This window comes from Triturus cristatus, chromosome 11 (genome assembly GCF_964204655.1).
Source record: "Triturus cristatus chromosome 11, aTriCri1.1, whole genome shotgun sequence".
Lineage (NCBI taxonomy): Eukaryota > Metazoa > Chordata > Amphibia > Caudata > Salamandridae > Triturus > Triturus cristatus.
This window is the reverse complement of record NC_140594.1, coordinates 494,916,920-494,938,940: the sequence shown is the minus strand read 5'-3', so window position 1 is coordinate 494,938,940 and position 22,021 is coordinate 494,916,920. Positions and strand designations below refer to the sequence as shown.

The 22,021-nt window shown below is 49.0% G+C and overlaps 1 protein-coding gene across 3 annotated transcripts in view; it reads left to right on the top strand.

Annotated features, from left to right (window-relative positions):
• The window catches only part of ENTPD4 (ectonucleoside triphosphate diphosphohydrolase 4), a 136,292-nt gene that overhangs the window by 27,390 nt on the left and 86,881 nt on the right, over positions 1-22,021 (top strand). For all 3 annotated transcript variants that reach the window (XM_085633251.1, XM_085633252.1, XM_085633249.1), the window contains exons 3-4: positions 15,966-16,163; positions 16,261-16,466. In XM_085633251.1, coding sequence (XP_085489377.1) covers positions 15,966-16,163; positions 16,261-16,466 — 404 coding nt within the window. The remainder of the gene's footprint in view (positions 1-15,965; positions 16,164-16,260; positions 16,467-22,021) is intronic.

The window sequence follows — 22,021 nt, the reverse complement described above, 5'->3', positions numbered from 1 at the left end:
TTGATAGATGGCTGCTCTCTAGAGGGCTCAGACCATGGCTCACGTCTGCTCGACACCTGCCGAGAACATACTCGGATCACTCACTGTTATTGCTAACCCTGGCTCCACCCTGCCCACTGACTCCCTACTTAAACTGGAGATTGCCGGTGAATGCTCTCCTAGACGTCCCACTCCAAACTGAACTAGGGCAAGACATCACTGATTTCTTCCCGCGTAATATTGATACAGTCCCTAAGTTCCTTACGGTCTTGGAGGCATTCAAGGTGACGGTCCACGGAATTTGCATTCCAAAGGGGAAGGCATATAGAGAGATATCCGCAATACGATCCGACGTCTAGAAACAGAACTCAAACAACTCGAAAATCAAATGCATTCACATCCAAGCTCTCACTTGAAGGGGCTATTCAGAGACAAACTGATACCGCAGCGAGAGAATACAAGTTCCGCGGTAAATACCACCGTGCCCGACAATACGGGGAAGGGGGAACGCCCTGGAAAGGCCTTAGCAGAACTCACTCAAAAACCTAGATTCTCTAATACCATAATCAAAATTACCGATCACGACGGCGAAGTACACAGACACCCCAGACATACTAGACACCTTCCATGCATTCTACACCAACTTCTACACAACGCACAGGACCCAACCAATAGTTTGTTACCTATTTCGAGGTCATAGCACTGGGCTGGCTTGGAGATGGTCAGAAGGAATTACTTCTAGTGGATTTTGAGGACAAGGAGATACTCTGCAATTATGCAACTGCAATCTGGCTGTGCTCGTGGGCCAGATGGCCTACCGGACGAATTTTATAAAACATACCGTGATACCCTTAGCCCTACTCTGAAACAAGTCTACGAGGAGGTGCGAGAGACAGGTACACTCCCGCCAACAATGCGTGAGGCACTCATCATATCACTCCTCAAGCCAGGCAAACCAGGAGACAGATGCAACTCTTACCAGCTGCTCTCGCTAATCAAATGCGGTGCCAACATTTTGTCTAAACTGATTGCCAACAGAATAAGTCCTCTGATGACAGCTCTGGTGGTACCAGACCAATCGGGTTTTATACCCGGAAGAGCAACATCGCATAATCTCCGCACCCTCTTCACCCTAATGCAGGACATTGAGCCGGGCCAGGCAGCGGTCGCAGTCTTTTTGGACGCCACCAAAGCATTTGACTCCCTTGAATGGGACTATCTGGCCAGTGTACTGGGGAGAATGGGATTTCCACCTCCCTTTCTTGCCTGGATCCAGCTATAATTCACAAAGCCACAAGCCAAACTTCTCAATAATGAAGCATGCTCTCCCAGGTTCCATTCACGAGCGGGACAAGGCAGGGATGTCGGCTCTCCCCTCTCCTATTCGCCCTGGCCATGGAACCGCTCGCAGCATCATCGTGAGCATGCTCTCATATACCCGGAAGGACGAATTCTTATCTCACTGTATGCCGATGACCTCACATTGTACTTACTTGACCCTGAGGAAAGCTTGAATCCCATAATGCTGGCATTCCTACAGTTTGGGCGCTACTCTGGGATTAACATTAATTGGAGCAAATCACAAATGTTCCCCCTCACAGACGCCCTCAAGAAATACAGCCCGGACCTCCGAATGACTTGGGGTGCAGACGAAGTAAAATATCTTGGAATAGTGATAACCAGAGACAAGGAAAACCTCATGAGGGCTAACTATGGTAGAGCGCTAGACGCACTCAAACTCCATTACAAGATGCATAGCAATTTCTTTAGCGGACCGGATAGCATGGATCAAGATGGTTGTTCTCTCAAAACTACACTACCTCTTCACCTGTATTCCATATGCACCCAGCAACTCCTTTTTTAAAGCCCCCTCAAATCACAACTCATTCGATTGACGTGGGGGGGACAAACAACCCAGGCTGAGGTGGGAGGTACTAACTCTACCCTTTGATAAAGGAGGCTTTGAGGTCCCCGATATGGAGCTTTATTTCTGGAGCGTTCAGGCGCCCTTCATGGCCTACTGGATGCACCCACCACCATATATGCCACACCTGGCGATAGAACACTGGCCCATGGTTCCAACCCCTTACTCTGCTTACATAAGTGCACCCACTAACCCCAAATGCGTAGACCTAACCATAGTGGAATGCACAAATAGAGCATGGAGGGCAATTGCCAACGCATGAAAGTCGACACACTATCCTCCCAACTTATGCCACTAGCAGGTAGATTAGACATCCCAGTCCTGAGGGAAGTGCAGTGTCAACAAATGCTACGTAAATATGAAATCCTGACTTGGGGGCACTGTACGAGGACGGGACCTCCCGCACACGGGAATACTTTTTTAATGACTGCCAATCCTCAACTATGGATGTACTACTCATGTACGTGAGACTCCGCCTTGATGTAAAATCCGCTACTCCTGACTTTCCCGCCGAGTCCCCGACCTTCGCTTCAGTACATGCCTTATTGCAACGGTCCTCCCCCACACATATAGTGTCCATGCTGTACCGAACCACCCAAATGAATAGCCGCCACAACGTCCGTGATACACGGATCAGATGGGAAAATGACTTGGGCACCCCTATCACTGATGATCAATGGACCTATTGTTGGCAGCAAACAGGGAGAACCTCGGCCAGTAGCAGGTTGCACATAATACATTTGAAATTCCTCCACCGACTTTATTACACCCCAACACGACTGAGTCGCTTCAGACTTGGGGAGAATGACAATTGTGATAGATGGGGGAGGGAAGGCGCTGACTTCTTACACTTGTCATGGGAATGTCTTGGCATACTGGATGGAGAGGACGGAAAGTCTCAGTCAGATGACAGGGGAACACATAACCAATACCCCGCTCACTACACAGTTGGGCTACACAAGGGATTTCAAGGTTCCCTTAACGAAATTTATATAGATAAGCTTGCTTCTAGCTTAACGCAGGGTGGCTTGTAAATGGGGGAGAAGAGCGCCCAAGTTCAAGGTCTGGATGGGGGGCCTCATATATTGCCAGGAACAACTGTCTGTATATGCAGAGTTGATGCCACCCACATCTCGCCCTCGAGACATCTGGGAACCGCAACAAATACATTTGCAGGGGCGTCCGGTCACAGCAGGCGAAGAAGGGGACCCTTCATGGGGCCTGGAAATGTTGGGGCCGGTGGAATGATGGTGTGGGCCTAGTCGGAAGGCATCTAAGAACACTGTACGAATGATAAAATACTCTCTCTGTAGGGTGCCAGAGCGCACCACTAGCCGCCAAACCTGCACAAATTATGTACGTGCCTTATAAGCTACTATGTATGGCCTGTATTCTCTCAATTTTGTATAATATGGTCGCAAAGTGTAACTGCAAAAATCTGTTGGTAATTGTACTGTCCCTTTCTGTTTTCTTGTGGCAAACTTGAAAAATAGTCTTTAAAAATGTTTTTAAAAAACTGATCACTAAAAAGGTTACATGTTGAAATCTGATGGGGTGCAACAAGTAGAGGCAAGTCTCAATATATTAAATACTATATTTAATTGTCGATAAACAACGTATACTGGTTATCACAAAGGCGATTGTGAAACTATAAATGTGCTTGGTTTTAATTAACTGTATGAATAAAGATTTTCTTTTTATTCATTCCCATATTTCCTCTTCCTCTTGATTTTAATGGTCTAAAGTTTGATAAATTAAACCGTGTCCCTGGATCAGTAGAGTGGAAAAAAAAGGAGTTGTGATAGTATGCTCAAATTAATTGTTTGTACTCTCCTAAATTGTGACTGAGTGATACACTTTATGACATCGTCGTTACAGGGTGTTAAGGGATGGAGATAGCTGTCCTCTTTCCAGAAAGTTAATGTGTAATACTGTTTAAGGCCTATTTGAATAGGGATTGCTGTAGGATGACTTGTTCTTAAGCTATAGATAATTGAGGGATGTATTGATACTGAAGCCAGAAACCTCCAGGAATCTTCCTGCTTGTAAGTAGTTCGATCCCTGAATGTTGTCTTCTCATAATTCTTTTTTGGTTTCCTCTCCCCCCAGGTTTGATACTAGCTTTGGGCCTATGGAGACCAAACAAAAGGGGCGATTAATTGCAACTGTGTCTTGTTCCTATGAGTACCTGACCTGCACTTTACCAGTTAGGTTACCATTCACAGAAATTATGATTCAAAGTGTTCTGTAATTAGCCCTCACCTATTTCTGATAGACTGATCCCAACCCGATCTTTTTTGTGTCGTAATTTGTTATTGCAGCAACTTACTGTGACGATTGCACAGTGTAGTTGCATAGGTTCAAACCACCAAGAGATATAGAACCGTGCACACTGGCTGGAGGGGGGAGGAATGAGCGAGTCTGATCCTCTCATCTTTGTGCATCCCTCCAGGTGGCAAGATTCATTGAGTTTTCGGCCATAGGCCTCCTCTGGGGCTGTGGGGGGCAATGGGTGACGGAGAGCTCAGTCTGCCTAGGAGCGGGGAGGGGAGTAGCGTGGTCCCAGTGGTTGGGCGAGGTGGTCCAGGAGGTTCGGGGTGGGCACTGGCGAGGGTTGGGAGTCCCTCTGCGTCATACGGGGGTGGTCCCCCGCTCGCTGGAAAGGGAATGGGGGGACGTTGCTTCACATGGTAGCACCGAGGATAGCGGTAAGTACAGTGGTGGTGTCCCCCGGGGGGGTGCTTACTGGTGTATCTGGAGGGAGGGGAGAGTTGGGAGGGGTAGTGTGGAGCTAAGGATGGCAGGGGGAAGGGTAGGGCAGAGGCGTGGAAGGAGTGGAAACGAGAGTGTGACATAAAAGGGGGAGGGTTGGAGGGCCTGTGAGGGGAGGGCTGTGGTGTGGAGTAGGGGGACGGAGCAGGGGCTGGCGTCAAGAGTTGATCACTGCGCGTCACGTGGGAACATTGAGCACTGGGGGTGGGGGTACTGAAGGGGGAGGGGGTACTCAAGGGGGAGGGGGTTGTAGTAGTGCCCCCCGTTTCAGGGGGCATCACTTACAAAGGGAGCCCTTGTCTGAGTGAACAGCTCCGACTGGTAGATAACCAGTTTGTGCGCCACTGTTTGTATCATTGCCACAGTCCAGTACCCCGGGGATGGTGGTGTAGTGGCCCTCCATTGTCGAAGTATGCATAGCATGGCTGTGGCCAGGGCAGTGTGGAGAATGCAAACTGGCGGGTGGGAAAGGTTCAGGCAAGCTCTGGTATCATGTACGATGATGATGGCAGGGGAGAGTGGGATGGGGAGCTGTAGTGGCATGGACGTTCCCAGGGTGTCCCCCTACATACAGCCCGAAGGAGCGGATCGAGGGGCACTGGATATGGGTGATGTTGCAACTGGTATCAGTGCATCTCCAGCAGTTTGCCTGAGGACGGAGGCCCGCCCTGTGCAGTTTTGTCAGTGCTCAATGCCATTTACGGAGCGTTTTGAAGAGGCAGAATTTCAAGCGGGATTCCCGTGTACCCCTATCCAGGGCATCCAGGATGTCAAGCCAGTCCTCCTCCTCAGGGGTGATCAGCAGTCAGGCTTGCCACTTGACTCAGAGGTTGGTAGAAGAGGTTGGGAAAAAAGGTTCCCTGAAAGTGTGCAGCACAGCCCCGACATGACTTCCCTGTGCCGTCCCCACGTCGTAAGGTTGGTCACTACAGGTGACTGTTGCAGGGACCAGGGGCGTGGGCCCAGACAACGCCACAGACAGTGCTGCAACTGCAGATAGCGACACTCTTGCTGCAGTTGGAGGCCGAACATCTCTTTCAGACGGTCGAAGGACTTCAGGCCTCCGTTATGAAGGATTTGATCCATGGAGTGTATGCCTGCCTCTATCCATGTGGTCCAGTGTAGGAGCTGGCTGTCTATGCGCAGACCCTTGTTGCCCCACAGCAGTGCCCTGTCATGTAAGTGTGGATTCACTCCGAAGAGGCGGTGGGCTTGCAGCCAGGCCTTTCGCATGGCCTGCAGTACAGTGTATAGGGCGCTACCGTAGGGTCTTGTCCATGTAGAAGAGTCCAAGCTCCTCGCTGCTGAAGAGGAGAGATCTCTCTGTGAGAGTCCACTGTGGCGGGTCTGGGGTGCCAGGTAGCAGATATGCAATTTGTGAGAGTTGAAGAGCTAGGGCGTAGTGCTCCACTGATTGGAGGCTCAGGCCTCCGCACAAACGTCATGCCATGAGCTTGGTCGCGGCCGAGCGGGGTTGCGAGGAGCTCCACACAAAGGACTGGATCTGTGTGTCAATGGAGTGGAGGATGGCTAAAACCACCAGCATGGGGAGCATACCTAGTGTATAGGTGAAGCGCGGTAGGGTGACCATCCGTACCGCTTGCGCCCTCCCCAACATGGAGAACACCAGAGGGGACCATTTCTCAAAGTCCTGTTTCATCTGAGCTATAAGTAGGTCCAGGTTGTCTGATACCATTCTGTCTAGCCCTCTTTTGACCAGGATCCCTAGGTATTTGAGGTGTGAGGATTTCCAGTGAAAAGGGTAGCCATGGATTACCGCTTTCGTGGTGCTGGATGATAACGGTAGGGCTTCGATCTTGTCCCAATTTACCTTGTAGCGGGATAGGGCCGCAAAGTAGTCGATGACTTCTAGCAGAGCCGGCAGGGACTGGTGTAGGTCCGTCAGGGTGAGCAGGACATTGTCGGCATATCAGTAAATTTTGGACAGACCCCCGGTGATGGGGTTGCCCATTATGTTGGGCGAGTGACGGATAGCGGAGGCAAGGGGTTCCATGGCCAAGAGAAATAGGAGGGGGAAGGGGTGGCAGCCCGGGCGGGTGCCCTGCCGGATCGGGAAGGGGTCAGAGAGGAAACCCCCGCAGTTGACCTGAACGGTGGGGCAATCATCCAGCAGTCGCACTTTGGCGATGAATTGGTCCCCCATGGACGAATCTTGTCATGGTTGTAAAGAGTTAGCCCCACTCAGTGCGATCAGACGTCTTCTTGGTGTCCAATGAGAGGGCCACCGCGTCGGCTGGGAAGTCCGTGGCTGTCCAGAGAGTGGGGGCTAGGATATGAGGGTGGGTCCTGGAGGAATGACCCAGCACGAAACCCACCTGCATGTGGTGGATCAGGCAAGGTATGACCTTGCTAACCCGGGTCGTCAGAATGCTGGCTGGTATTTGAATATCGACATTCAGAAGCGATATTGGTTTGTAGCTGCCACATAATAATGGGTCCCCCCCTGGCTTGGGCAGAACTGCGATTACCGCCTTATTGGAGAGGGGTCCCAAAAAGGCCACCCACTCTGCCTCCTGGAAGGGGGCATGCAAGGAGTTGATAACGTCTATGCCCACCGATCTATATAACTCTGTGGGAAGCCGCCCTCCCTGGGGCCTTGTGCTAAGGCAATTTGGAGATGGCGAGTCCTATCTCTTCCTTGCTGACCTCCTCCATCAGTAGTTCCCTGCCCTTGTGTGACAGGCAGGGGAGGTCCACACCATCCAGAAGGCGGCTACGATTTCCTCATTCGCCGGCCCCTCCAGGGAGAATAACGTCTTGTAGAACGAGGCAAATTCATTGACGAAGTCCTGTGTGTGATAGTTTCTCCATTCTTCGAGCGTATGGCCATGGCGGCTTCCATTGTCTCAGGCAGCCAGTAGGTGGCCGCTTTCTCACCCTGTACGTAATGCCTCCCATGCATGCGCTGCAGTGCATATTCGGTCTTGGAGGTGAAAAGGCTATTGTGGGCCATGTGGGCCTGTTCCAGGCGTCGGCGGTTGGGTATGGTGGGGTGGGAGAAGTAGAGGCAGGTGAGGGAGGCTATCTACCCCCTCAGTTAGGTCCGGTGGAGAGTCGCTTCTTTGACACTGCAGTGTCTCCCTTAAGTTGGCCCCGTATCGTTGCCATTGCAGCCGCCCACAGTACCCTGCGAGAGTCCACTGAGTCCTTCAGGTAAGTGGGGACGTGGGCTTTCAATTGGGATTTGCCTTTGGTAACGCTGGATGTTCAAGCACTATGGTTTGTGGGCCGGGGAGGCTAGGCCTAGGTTAAGGAATTGGAGGACCAGGGAGTGGTCTGATAGTGCCACTTCCAGTATCGGGGACTCACCGACGAGAGACACTCTTTTGGGAGATGATGAAGCAGTCCAACCTCAATTGTGTGCCATGGGCTGGTGAGAGGAATGTATATTCCTTGTCCGACGGGTGGCAAAGGCAAGAATGATCCACCAGACGTGGTCTGAGGCTACGTCTCCCAGTAGGGCCCTGTCTGGGTCATTGGTTTTGTCCAGGGGTCCTGTCCTGTCCATGACTGCGCACCAGATGAGATTCCAGTCCACTCCAATGACGTACTGAGAGGCCCGATCTCCACCAGCAAGTGGTTTAGCTGTAAGAATGGGCACTTCGTATCAGTCCGAGCGTATACCAATCCCACACAGAGGGATTTATCTCCCAGCCGCATCTTGATGAATGCATACCTGCCTGCCCGGTCTGACTAGGGTTTCGCGGTTGTGACAGGCAGGGATTTCATGATAAGGATCGCGACCCAGCATTTGCGAGGCATACCTCCTTCAGTGGCTGGTGCCACTGTGACACTGCTGTGTATCACCCTGCCCACCCAGTCACGGCTCAGCTTGTCCGATTCTAGGTCGTCCAAGTGTGTCTCCTGGAGGAGAGCCACATCATCCCTCTTCGCCTGGAGATACGAGAGTACTTTCTTCCATTTGATGTAGTGCGTGAGGTCGTTGACATTCCAGGAAAGGATGCAAAGGGGGTGAGCGGTGGACGATGCGGGGGAAGACATGAGCACCTGAGGGTCTGCGGGGATATCGGGCTGCAGAGAGACGCCAGTGGAGGGGGGATCTAGGCGCAGAGAAAGGAGAGAGGTGGTAGGTAGGGAGATGTGTATGGGGTAGGGGCGAGGTGTGCAGTGGGACGGCTCAGACGGTAAAGGGGGCCCAGGCAGAAAAAGGGTGCCGGGGGGGCAGGCCCAACTAGGGCCATTGGAGAGGTAGTTACAGGTGGTGGGATGGGAGGAGGGGGGTCTTACAAGGGAGGGGATGAGGGGATGGGGTTGGAAGGGCGGGGAAAGTCGGGCAATAACCAGGCACGCCAAGGGGGGGTCCTCTTGTGGGTAATGTCTGGAATGGAGCGTGTGGCCCTAGCATCTAGGGTGCAGGCTGCAGGAGGAAGAGCTGGGAGGGAGGAAGGCAAGGGGGAACGGGGGGTGCTGCCACGGACAGGCAGAGTGCAGGGGAGATTGAACTGTGTACCACGGGTCTAGGCTTGCGGAGGTGGCACACCGAGGGGGTGCCCTTCTGGCAGGCAGGACTGTCTGGGTGATAGCCGGTCACGGAGATGAGTGAGAGGGGGAAGGCATGTCTGCCAGGGTCTGCCGTTAGTAGGGAACGAGTGTAGGCGCTCGGGTGAATCCCAGTTGTGGGGGCAGTGTTGCACAGGTCTGGGGCTCAGTGAGTTTTGCGTGGTGCAGAAGCAACTCCGCTCGCATCAGGCGTGGGGGGTGTGTCACCGAGTGCGTCTCTGCAGTCAGGTGTGGGGGGCTGTTTTCAGGTCCTAGTGTTTCGGGTGGGGGGGTTGGGTCCGGACTTCAGAACGGCAGTGGATTATCGCTGTTTTGGCAGTGTCTTCCGTGTCGCGGGGGTGTGTGTGCCGGGAGCATGGTCGGATAAGCATGCAAGGAGGTCTGCTCCATAGGGGGGTGGGGTAGCTGTGGATGTTCAGGTCCCAGGCAGGCACAGGGATCCAGGAGTGAGGGGCCATGGGCCAGGGGGCAGCAGTGCCCTCAGCAGGCAATTATGCTACAGTGCGGTCTGGTCTAGGGTGACGTGATGGGTAGCAGTCAGGCCAAGTGTATGGGGATGCTACTAACTTTGGGCGGGGGAGCCTTGGTGCAGCCCCTGCCTGCCGTCCCACTGCCGCCCCCTGGAGGGAAGGCCAGTATGATACTTGCAGGAGAAGGTAGGACAGAGCGTGGTCGGTGTACAGCGCACAAAGCGTACATGCGGAATTATTAACATTTAATCCTGTCAAAGAAGTGAGCAGTCAAACAGTTATGGTAATTATGGCAGTACTTTCGGTGAGCGCCGATTAACCAGCTTCTTCCGCAGTGCCACCGGACTCGCCGGGTTGTCTCTGTGCCTCAGGCCCCAGGGCAGTTACTCCACGCTGGAGGCAGGTTTCATGGGTGAACATGATTTGTCTCTGTCCTGGGTAATAGCTCGGTAACTGTCTGTGGGGCCAGGGCCCTGCCGCACTGGGAGCATGCTGTCCTGTTGGTGTCTCGGCCCTGGTACTGGGATCTGTAGTTGTTTCGCCACCGGAAGTGGCGGGGAAGGACGCCAGCGTTGAGTGATGGGTGTCCATTGCTGCGGGGTGGCAGTGTCCATTTCCCGCTGGGAGAAACAGTCTAGGAAGAAGCGTTGGTCCTCCAGATCAAAGAATTCCTTTGAGACGACGTCCTTGGCAATCCTTAGCTGGGCTGGTTCAAAGAGGCCGTACTTGATGTCTAGCTGGCGAAGCCAGGGCCGGAAGGAGAGCAAGGCCTTGTGGCAGTCATTAGTCTACCTAGAGAAGTCCACCGCTATGCAGATTTCCTGGCCCTTGTGCACGTAAGGACCATGAGTGTGGGTGGCACAGTATTTGCTGAGCTTGCTCATTCCGCAGGAAGCAGGCGATGAGGGTTTGAGGTCTCATGGAGGGATCTCGTCTTGGTGAGCCAATGCGGTGTGCCCGCTGCATCTCCATTGGTGGGTCGAAGACTAGGCCAGTGAACCTGAGAAAGAATTTCGTTTCAGACCCCTCCACGTTCTCCAGGTCGATGAGTTTGCTGTGCAAGAAGAGTTGTTCCTGGTCGCGTTCCCACAGGGTATGGAGGCGTTCTTCGACCACCGTGACCCGCTGTTTGTTGGTCTACGCGTGCCTGGAAGCCCGCAATGTTCATGCGGAGGGACTTGGTTACTGTGGTTAATACGGAGATGTTGGCATCCATGCCCTCCATCCGGAGCCCCACTGCTGTGATTTCCTGGAGAACGCGCTCCATGGTGGTGTCCTGTGCGCTTCCTGTGGGAGAGTGCGACAGTCCAGTCCCTGGGGATGCCGCCCTTCTCTGGGTAGTCATAGGGCAGGATTGGAGGAGGGCTTCTGTAAAGAGGAGTTGCCTTGCTGGTTTATCCCTGGATGTGCCTGGAGACATCCGCCTGAGGCCGGTGTGGACCGCCTGGCTCTCTTGTGCGATAGGACCAGGTGGGAAGAGGGGTCAGTCGGCAGTGTTGCTCGGTCCCTTCTCTGTGATTCCTGCTGTGCCGCGGGTTGTTGGGGCAGGTCTGCAGTGGTCTTCTGTCCATCTGACAATGGGGGGGGGAGTGGCGGAGGGCCCATTAGCCGACGTGCTCTGTTAGCTCGTGGCCTATAATCTGGACTGTCATCACCGAGGCAGTCCCGGAGTACGGCCCGAAAGGGTGACCAGTGGCCTCGCGGGTGACATCGTGGATGGGCGAGGCGTGCCAATGGGGTCTCAGGGTAGGCCAGGTGAGGCTGAGGCGGGCCACCCCTGCTTTGGTGCGGCAGTCGGGGCCCAGCAGCAGTCCAGGAGGTCAGGCCGGTGTTCCCTACCTTAGGGGTGGATGGCCTAGTTCAGGCCTCGATGTTGCTGGTCTGTGCAGAGTCCATGGGGGTCAGCAGGGCAAGCAGGGGCCAGAGGGCTTCCGCCCCAGGCCACAGCACTACTCTGCCGCTGTGTAAGGGCCTCTCGTCGGTGGGGCTGCAGGCTGACAGAGAAGTCAGGGTCGGGGAGTCGGGTGACACCGTCGGCTCTCAGCCGCGGGCCAGATTGGCGCCGAGGCTGCGTTCTTCACAGCCAGAGAAGGTCCAATTAGGCCGTTGTGAGCAGGGCTGAGGCTTCCTTCCCTCGCTCAGGCCCAGTGATCTATTCCCTCCTTTGGCTGAGTCTGAAGGGGCCTGCCCTCCTTGTGAGGGGTCCCGACCAATGCAGGATAGGAGGGAGGTGTGTTGCACGCAGAGGCTTGTAGTTCCGGTCGCAGGGTCCCATCCCCACCTGGGAGCTGTGCGGTGCCGAGGAGCAGCCTGCGCGGTGGCTCCTCAAGGAGATCCCTCGGAGCGTGAGCTCCCCATTACTGTGGGCCGGGGCTTTACACGTGGTTCAGGGCTCGATGGCCACTCACCTGTTCTGCTGCCATGTCCAGACATGGAGATCCCTCTGCCTCCGTGATCCGTGGCCCGCTTCAGACCCTCCCCCCTGGGTGGGAGGGAAGGAGGGGACGATATGCGGGCCGAAGGTGCCGCGCTTTAGTCCGGCCTCTCCGCCTGCCTCTAGGCCCAGCTGCCCCCTGTTACTGTTGGCCGCTGAGGCGAGCCCGACACTGCCTAGGGCACCTAGGCTGGAGAGGGTCAGGTGGCGGACTGCGCAGACCACAGGCGGTGCAGGGATACAGTATGTTGGGTCCCCACCATGGTGTGGTTGCCGCTGCCGCAGTTCGGGTCCCGTTTCAGCGCAGAGCTCTGAGATTAAGCGGCCATCTTCCTTTTCAGCCAGACCACGCCCCCAACCCGGATTTATGAAATGCATTGTCCATGTCTGCCAACAAACCTGATATAAAACCTTTTCATTTTCCAGGGCAATTTACTTGTACAGACTATTTTTCTTACTTTTTTTCTTATTACCTCATGACCCCTCGCTTTTTCTTACATCTATAGACCATAAGTGGTTGTGGAGTATTAGTTGTGGTAGGAGGCAGCACAGCCTGTTTGAAACTAATATTGTGAATATTTTGGCATTCACATTCATTTTTCTAAAGTAGGGGCATTGGTTGGGGGTCTTTGCTCTTCTCTGGAATTAGTGAACCTTCTACCTTAGTCATTGAATGCATTATATGTTTGATTTGGGTGAGGAAGTTGAAAACATCTCCCAACGGGTTCCCAAGCAAAATATAAGACTATGTATAGCATAGGCTTGTAAAGTTGTCCAGGCTCAGTGATTTGTTTATTTTAAGAAAACTGATAACCTATAAGAACTTCCCAAGAGACATTGGGTTGACCAGTCATTCTTTTTTAGATTGGGAACGGGGATACAAGTATCCATCTCTATCATACCCCAAGTTTATATGCAATCTGCTGCAGTGCGTGATACAAATTGTGATTTTCTTCTCTTTCAACCCTTTTCAGACTTGGCTTCCTTTTACAAGTTCTTTGTTTTGCTGGTATCGTGTCCCCAAATTGGAGCATGATCTGTGATTGATTAATTGCCATTGTCTGAATGTGTCGATTTCCAAGATGGCATTTCTCTCAAAATGCGATTTATTTGTGTGTATGATCACTGGTCATGCAAGTAAAAGATGGTTTATGCCCTTGCCTCGGTTGAAACCTTTTTAGTCCTATATCTGTAACTCTTTTTAGTCCCATATCTGTAACTCTTTTTATAGCCGAATGCAGAAGTTGTTCTTTGATCTGGCTCTCAGTCTAAAATGTCATACCAGACTATTTTAAAATACCATGTTAGTTACCACCTTCAAAGGCTGCCAAGTTCTGCATAAAAGTAAATAGGAAGGATTCTTGGTTAGTGTTTGCACCAAAGAGAGAGACTGTTGCGTCCTTCTCAACTAGTTGAAGCTTGACCAAGTTGCCTTTTCCCCTCTCTAGCTTTCTTAGTGCCGGTCACCATGAATGGTATGTGTTTGTGAAAAAAGTATATTCACCTCATTATTCTTCGTTGTGCTGAGTCCGTGAAGGTCTAGTGGAATAATCTGTGGCATAGTCTTCTCTAATTTCTTTGGAAGAGTTAGTTTTATGCAGATATCTACTTGTCGGTAATTCAATAAAGCGCTTCATATTCTCACCCATTGTTGACGGAGTTTATTATCTTCAAAATCAGTAAAATTACCTTCATGATTTTGACACATTTTAGTCCACCATTAATAAATAACTGTCAGCAGCATTCTATTTGCATTGTCTACTCCATTCCCTGGTGCATTGTTTGGAGAACACTTCAGTTGGTGTATCCTTCCCATCCCCCTCACCCTACACCACCTTTCTACAACCGTTCTCGACAACAATATAAAAACATAATTAATTTCCAAGTGCATTGGCTCCTATGGTGTGAAATGCAACGGTCTTCCCTGACAACTTATAGGGATCGCCTCTCTCTTCCTTTCAAGTACCCTCTTATAAGATATTGCCTGCTATTCTTCTAACTAAGGTGTTTTAGGATGCTTCCTGACCATTCTACTCTCGTTCCCCTCTCCAGTCTGTCATTCCTGTTTTCTTTGTCCTGGACAAACATGCCCAGCATTAATCTCCTGTTTCCACAAGGGCCTTGTTTTGCTTCAATGATCTTTCACGGGGGACATTCCTAATATACTATTGGTGTCTTCCTTCATTGATGCATGATAAAATCCTTGCGAAGTTGAAGTTGATCCTGAAGGGAAGTGCTTGTCTGTATTTTATTCTGTCATGTGTCAGCGTGTCTGTTAATTCCATGTCCTATCCTTGCTATAGTGCATTTCAGACGGGTCTTGATAAAGATTGTAGGGATGAAACTTGTATGTGATGTTTGGGATATTACTTGCACCCATAGACCACTACTTTTACCACTTGGTAATTACTTAGAAAGGATTTCTGTAGGACATGTAGTGGACTGGTTATTGTCAGGTGTACTCTCTAACTTATTTGCAAGGTGCTCCTCGTCCAGCAACAAAGCAAAAATGCCTGCAATAAAGACTTTGATTTCCTGTTCGTCCGCTCTGTCTTCCATTCCTTTTATGTCTATGTACTGACTGGAGTGTTTTTCAGACTCTTTACGTGGAAGTGACTAATAAGACGTGCTTCCAGGGCCTCCATAGTTGCTGATAATCCTTCACGGGGTTCCTTTCACTTTGTTTTATGGTTTTCAGTATTCTTACTCTTTCTCCCTTTGTTCTGATCTTCTGCACAGATTCTCCAGCTTAACCACTAAATCCTGTTGCAGGGTAGTCAAGGCTTGGATGGCATCCTCCTTAATCTTGGCCCTTCGCTCAGTTTTCAGTGAACAAAGGCACTCCTGTGGGTCTTTCTCTGACAACGCCATGTTTATAAGGGTTTGATCACTGTGTTCCTCTGGGTATGGATCGTGTTAGTCTCCGATTGCTGTTAGTCTTCATTTCTGTAACTAGTTGCAACGTTCTCTCTGCTGCTGTCTCTTAGGTACCATGGATTTCTCATTATTTCCCGGTTATTCCCACAGGTATTCCGGGTTTCTGTCAAGACAAATCCATGCCAGTGTGTATCGTACTGTTTGCAAAGCACAACATGGTCGGGGCCGGAACAGTGTGGGTGTATTTTCCTAGTGACCCTTGCCAGTGCAGTTCATATACCACTTCTAGTGTAGAGGGTTATTGTTCTAGATTATGTGGGTACACCTTGTCCAAAGGTCTATGGGTATAGAGGACAATGCCTTCTGTCCTTGTAAACTCACTGTTTCAGCCAAAGTCAATAAAATAGGTTTAGTCAGTTCATGGACAGTCTTGAATTTTTTTTCAAAGCACAATGAAATGTGTTCGTTGTAAAATGTTGGAGCAGTCCTTATGTATATTTAAATGCCCGATCACAATCTAAAATCCACGTGAACAGAACAGGGTATGAATGAGTACTTCCAACTCTAGGCTGATCTCCTTCTGGCCCTTAGAACCTATAATTCATCATTATGCAAACAGAATAAAACGCAAATTATCATTATGAAAACTTAAAGTGATGTACTGGTAGCTGACATGTCTTCTGTTTGTGGGTGTAAGATATGTTTTCCAAGGGATGATGTGCATTGTGATGTCTTAGTTTAAAGATTTTTCATGCACGCTATTCTAGTGCCATTCATGAGGCTTTCAGACAGTCGTAGTTTTTAGCCAACAGCACTAAGCCCACTGGGACTACAATTGCCTGCATCCTTAGTGCTGCTGGCTGGAAAAGCAGAACTGGATGAAAGCTGCCCTCTTGACATGGGACCAGGTAATCGGTATAGAATTACTTCTTCTCATTCTGAAAAATCCAATTCTGCTTTGTCTCAGGATCAGTATATCATGCCTGTTCCCCGCTTCCTGGCACTTCAGCCTCTCCCCAGCTGGCTGCCCACGACTGCCTAACCCCACGTTGCGGCAGATGATTGTGATTGGAATTCTCGCTGCCAGTGTTTCTTTGCTCTTCTACTCTGTGTTCATAATCCGAAATAATTACAGACGATCATACAAGGATCGGCGACATCACAGGTAACACCAAGTCCTAATGTTCAAGGTTATTTTTTGGGGGTCAGTGAAAAGCTTATCAAGTTGTCAAACTATTTTTGTGTATTTTTTGTGCTGGTAGATACCTTGCTAGAGTAACAGATCTAGAAGCTACGGACACAGACAACCCCGACCTAAACTACGGCATTGTGGTGGACTGCGGTAGCAGTGGCTCAAGAGTCTTTGTGTATTGTTGGCCGCAGCACAATGGCAACCCGCATGATCTTCTGGATATTAAGCAAATGAGAGACGAAAACAGAAGAACTGTAGTTAAGAAAATCAATCCAGGTATGAATCACAATACTGTTATGTTTTAAAACTTTAAGTGTGTTTTCTCAGCAAATTACTTAGGTAGCTAATCAATGTGTTATGTTGCTGAGAGTTAATTGAGGAAGCAAAGGGATAGGACATGTAATCCATAGACAGAAACGTCTGTAGAGAAAACATTATATCGCTTGTTGGTTGATATTTCTTATGACATTGAAAATCCCTGTGGAAATTCACAACTAGTTAAATTAAATAATTTACGTCTTTTCTCCTAACATAGCCTTTGCGGTAATTTCTGTTTTTCTGACTCATGTTGTGTTTCCAGACCTGCAAGCATGCATGTATTTTTGTGATTTGGGAGGCATGGCGCTTATTGCTTCTAGTGCCATCACATATCAAATATTTTGAAGCTTCTGCGGACTGATTATTTCAATAAACCCATGCTAATCTCTAATTTTGCATTTGCTGCTGATCAGTCATGGTTGCAGTCCCTAGGCCACACAAATCAAATTAAGACCGACCGTTTTCGAAAACACTGAATGTGTAGTAGGCGACCATAGTAGCTTCTATTATCTTCCATCTGTTTGTTTAATTAACAATACTCTTTCTTCAGTCCCTCTTCTATTCCCATCTCTGGTATGCCTTTGTTGCCTTGTGGTGGGAAAAAAACTGTTCCAGCTGAGACAATTTCACACACTGTATTCCAACACTATGCACCCTAACTTCCTTTCTGTTTCATTGTTTCCCACTGATTACATATGAAAGTGTCAGTTGTGTTTTCTATTTATAGCGAGAGTGGTAGTCGTTTTTCTGTGGTTCTCTTCATCAGTGCTATAGGAGTAGGAGTTTAATTGGAATGTGCGGGTTATCAATGGGATTTTGCTCAGAACACATATTAATTTGCACAGTTTATAGTTATTTTTTGCCACAAATGTCTAACTACAAAAATGTAAAGACAATGTAGGATATGTCTCATTGTTTCACCTTCAGAGTTTGTGTATTTTCCTAGACCACTGACATCCTCCAAGGTTAAGTGAGTTATGCACTCAAATCGAAAGACTCTTTCCTAGAGTTATTCTGACACAAAAAAGTAAATGTGCCTTAGCTTCTTGCCTTTAACGTTGCATATCAGCGATCCACCGAAGGCAAGAAACATACGAAAGATTGCATAAAGCGCAGTCAATGTAGTTGCCATTTACTTCTAATACTTTAGTTTGCTGGTACCAGGAAAGAAAGCAGTTTTCAAAAATCTTCACTGGTTTGGGCACTAAACCATAGCCGTCTACAATTAGCCTCCTTTGACTGTGCATGACTACTGCTCGTTTTTCTTTCCCTTTTGATTCTTCCGTAGCTCTCAATAAGCAAGGCCAGCAGAATGCTTTCCAAGGAATAGATGGAGTTGAGTCTTTTGCCAGTCCTCTCCTGAAAAAAGATAGCTACAGCTGTATGGTTTTGGGTGCACCATCACCCACTTTCTCATTCGTTATGCTAATACCCTACTTGAATCTATTTTTTAGGTAAAGCACCAGAAAAATCTGTGCTCTAATTTATTTTCCAAAACAGTATAGGCGAAGGTGAAAGAGGCAAAGTAATGTTGTGTGTCGATTTAGATACATACCGTATATAGGTTTCCCGATTCATGTTCCTATATAAGCACAATTCGCATTTCCCATAATTAGGCATAGAAATCCTACCCTTATTTAGGCATTATCCATGCTAACCAAATACAGGCATGGCCACCTACATCCGCTCATCTACGTCACAACGAGTTCTTGGAAAACCAGACTCTTAAGCCTTTAGGACTTCCCCTTGCTTGGATATTGATTTCTCCAAGAACTCTTTTATTGTCCATGAACATCTATTCATTAGGGGTTCATTCATGACGTTCTTCTGCCCGACTTTTACATCAATACTGGCCTTCCTAAACACCTTCAAGGTATAAATATACCTTCACTTACCATGGCAAACCACGGTTCGGCTGCCTACTTGCACGACGCGGCTCACCACGGCAAGTTCGGAAGGAAGTCTAGTCCCTGCCTGACGCACTGACCAGACGCTGTCGTCCTCCTCGCAGAGAATCCAGCTCCAGTGTTTCTGACTCCCCTTGCGAGGTGTTAGAGATCGAGACTCGGAAAGAGATTCCAACCTCACTCATTCTAAGGTATGGAGCGGACTAGAACCTAGAGGGACTTTTGGCAAATCTTGGCAACTATAGCTAACTTAGACTATAGACAAACAGCACCTACTTCTTACCTCGTACTACACTTAGGTTAGGTACACTGGGGTAGCTAGAAGCATCAGATGAGTATTAACATTTTAGCCTGTGTTATTTATGTATGTATTTTTATGAATATCTGTCATAGCTACAAACCACGCTATTGCAGTATTATTGTATCTTACTGCTAACGCTGTACGTATTATACTTCGTATTCTGTCTTACAATTGTAGCAGTTCATATCTCTTGCACGAGAAATAGGACTGTTCAATAAATCCTTTTTTATTGAAACGCCCGTCTATCTATTTCTGTGTAACTCTGTAGAAATTAAGCATGCACGATTGACTGAGTGAAACTGTTATCTATTGTTGCCACGATTCTGAGATTGTTCCGATTCTAAGGGAAACAAAGTTGTCATGTTTATGCGGTTGTCAGAAACCAATTCCTTCTTGTTTATTCGAGAAGTTTCTATGACCTCTGAGTTAGCTGGCACACACAAGTAATTAAGTTTAATGTACTCGATAGAGACATACTGACCTCAGTCCTATGTCAAAACTATAGTGTATATTATTCCAATGCGCAGAGCCGATCAGGAATATAGGAACTACACTATAGTAAGATGGCAAAGATCATTCTTCATCACTGTTTTTTTTCCTTGCCCAGGCCCATTCTCACAGCAACATTGCATAGCCACACCATTCCAAATATACTTTGCCCACCTCTTCATCTTGATCCACACTTTTTTTTTTTAACAGAGTTTTATACAGCGTGAACTTGACCCGATTTGGGTATCAGAGTGCTTTACATAGCACCAGTTGCATTACTTTCATTTTTTTGTTAGGCACGGGGAGATTAAGTGATTTGCCAAGAATCACAGGATGTTCAGCGTCATTGGCGAGACTCGAACCCAGTTCCCCAGATTTGAGGTCGACCGCTCTAGCCGTTAGGCCAACTCCTCTCCCCAGTTGACTCAAATCTTTGCCCCATTGAGACATCTGGTGTCAAGAGACCGAGGGAGTGTAGTCTTCTGACTACTGTTCTTAAAATTCCTTATGGAGAAGGTGCGTCATTCTTTCTCCAATGCTTGCAAAATATTTTTTCTTTTGAGCTTTATTTTTTATTGAACATTTTGGTATACCAGCCACACATGTACATACATCACAGGAGAAGTAATGGAATTGAATGGCGAAAGGCAACATATATTCAACCAGGTGTGATCTAACCGTTCAAAGAGAAAATAGTCAGGTTCCTGTAGGTCAAGTTTCATATGGCATGCTGCATTCATGTCAACCGAGTCACCGTTCTGAGATGTGCATATGATCCTAAGAAGGGGGTATGTGTATGGAAAGCATAGGTCTCTTCGTTCTTCACATATCGTCCTTCAAGAGGGAAAGTAAGTCACCAGCTGCGAAGCTGGCAATGGAGAGACTTGAAAAGGAGGGAGTGTCCCTAGGGGTGTGATGGTGGATGGAGTGATGTGAGGAGTGGAAGAGTAAAATATTCAGGACCTATAAAGACCTAGGGAACTGGCAAGGTAGCAAAATGACTGGTGTACTAGAACCACTGTCAAATTGGTGGGAATGTGATAAAATCAAGAGGGGAGAGGCAGGAGGATGGGGATAAAGTGAGCCAGGCCCTATTTATTGAACAGCGAGACTAGCCCCAAGTATAAGATTCTGGGTTCTTCCTCAGTAGACCGTTCTAGGTTGTCCTATAGGTGGATGTTGTGCATGATTTTCATTTGTGTTGAAAAGAAAGGAAAACGAAGACAGGAGCTGGATGGGCACTAAGACCAGGGGTTACTTCATTATTTTAGGTATGGATCCTATACGCGATGAAACAGTGGTATTTAATCCTTTATCCTAAAAATTACACGCTTGTTGACTGCACAACACATGAGCTCCATCAGCAATACTATTCTCATGGGTGAAACTGCCGTTTTCCAGTGCTGGAGAAGACAGACCTGGCAATAAAGAGTGAAGTGGTTATCCATCAATGCCATTGCCAGAGACTTGCATCTTTTTAAGGGAATTCTAAAAGCAAAACCATACTATATAGTTGCAATCTTAAGCATCTTCTCTTCTATGGTGGCTGTTATTGTTGAAATGGGTAGTCTATAGAGCCTACATAAAACAAGGACAAAGGATTATTTTTTCTACATATTTTTTCCATACTCGTACCTAGTCTCTGGTTTACAGAAATCACTTACTACTATGGTACGAGGTACAGATAAGCAGGGAGTCTCTTTACTCCAAGCGACCGAAGTACTAATTCCAATTTCGCTCCAGTGCATTTGTGTTTCTAAAACAGCTGGTCCATAGTAGACCGCTGTAATAAAAATATTTTCCTGTTCTATAGTGAGGTGAAAATTACACTGTTGCTTTATTTTGCAGACTGGCACAGGTTTGTACAAGGTACCATGAACTCTAGACCTGCTTTCACAGTGGGACTAGCAGTTCCAGCACTAGACAAGCCATTAGTCCACAGACTACTAAAACTATCATGGGAAAAGTGCCAGCGAAGCGTGACACGATTGCCTTCTGAGTTGCTTTTAAGGTCAACCAGTTGGAAGCTAGCAATCTGCATACTACACCACAAGACAACCATAGAATACTCACCATGTGTCTTCCTCTTGGGATGGTGCCACCTGAGGGGGACTGTAACACCTGGGGAAGCGTTTGTATACATTTACACCAACACACATGGCATGCATTCATTGGCAGATATCCCTACGGTACTCATAAAGTACAGAATGAACACAGGGGGGCGGAGCTTAGCTCGCGAGGAGAATGGCTGCCTGAGCCTAAAGCTCCGCTGCTCAGCGACACTATCCGTTGAATAATCCTGTCCCTCTACTGCCGGGATACTGAAATACACACTGGGACCCGAGCGCGGATGCCAGTGCGTGTCGCGATTCCACAAAACGGGACTCCGGAGGACGCCGTGACTGTGCATCGCCGGATGGCAGAGCGGAGGGCAGAAACAGGCCACTGATCCCCGGGCTCAGGTGAAGGAAGCTGCCAGCCGACGTGGCTGTAAGTGCGGCTTTGCGGGGAGCGGAGTCCCGGTGCCCCCGCATCGATTTCGCCGCAAAAACGAGTGAAGGGTCGCGCAGCAACGTAGACACACCGGAGGCATTGTGGAGGCTGGGGCGACGCTACCGTCAGTAGCGTGTGAGGAGCGACCTTGCGGTGAGTTCGGCACCTGAAGTGCCGAGGGCGGGCTCACCTCTGTAGTTCACTGCCAGAGAGGCGCTGCGGATTTCGCCGAGTTGACGGGATAATTGAAGGCGTCCGCCACCAGAGGTGATCGGTGACCCCGTAGTGAAGCCCACAAACTGATCAGCCGAAGACCCACCCCC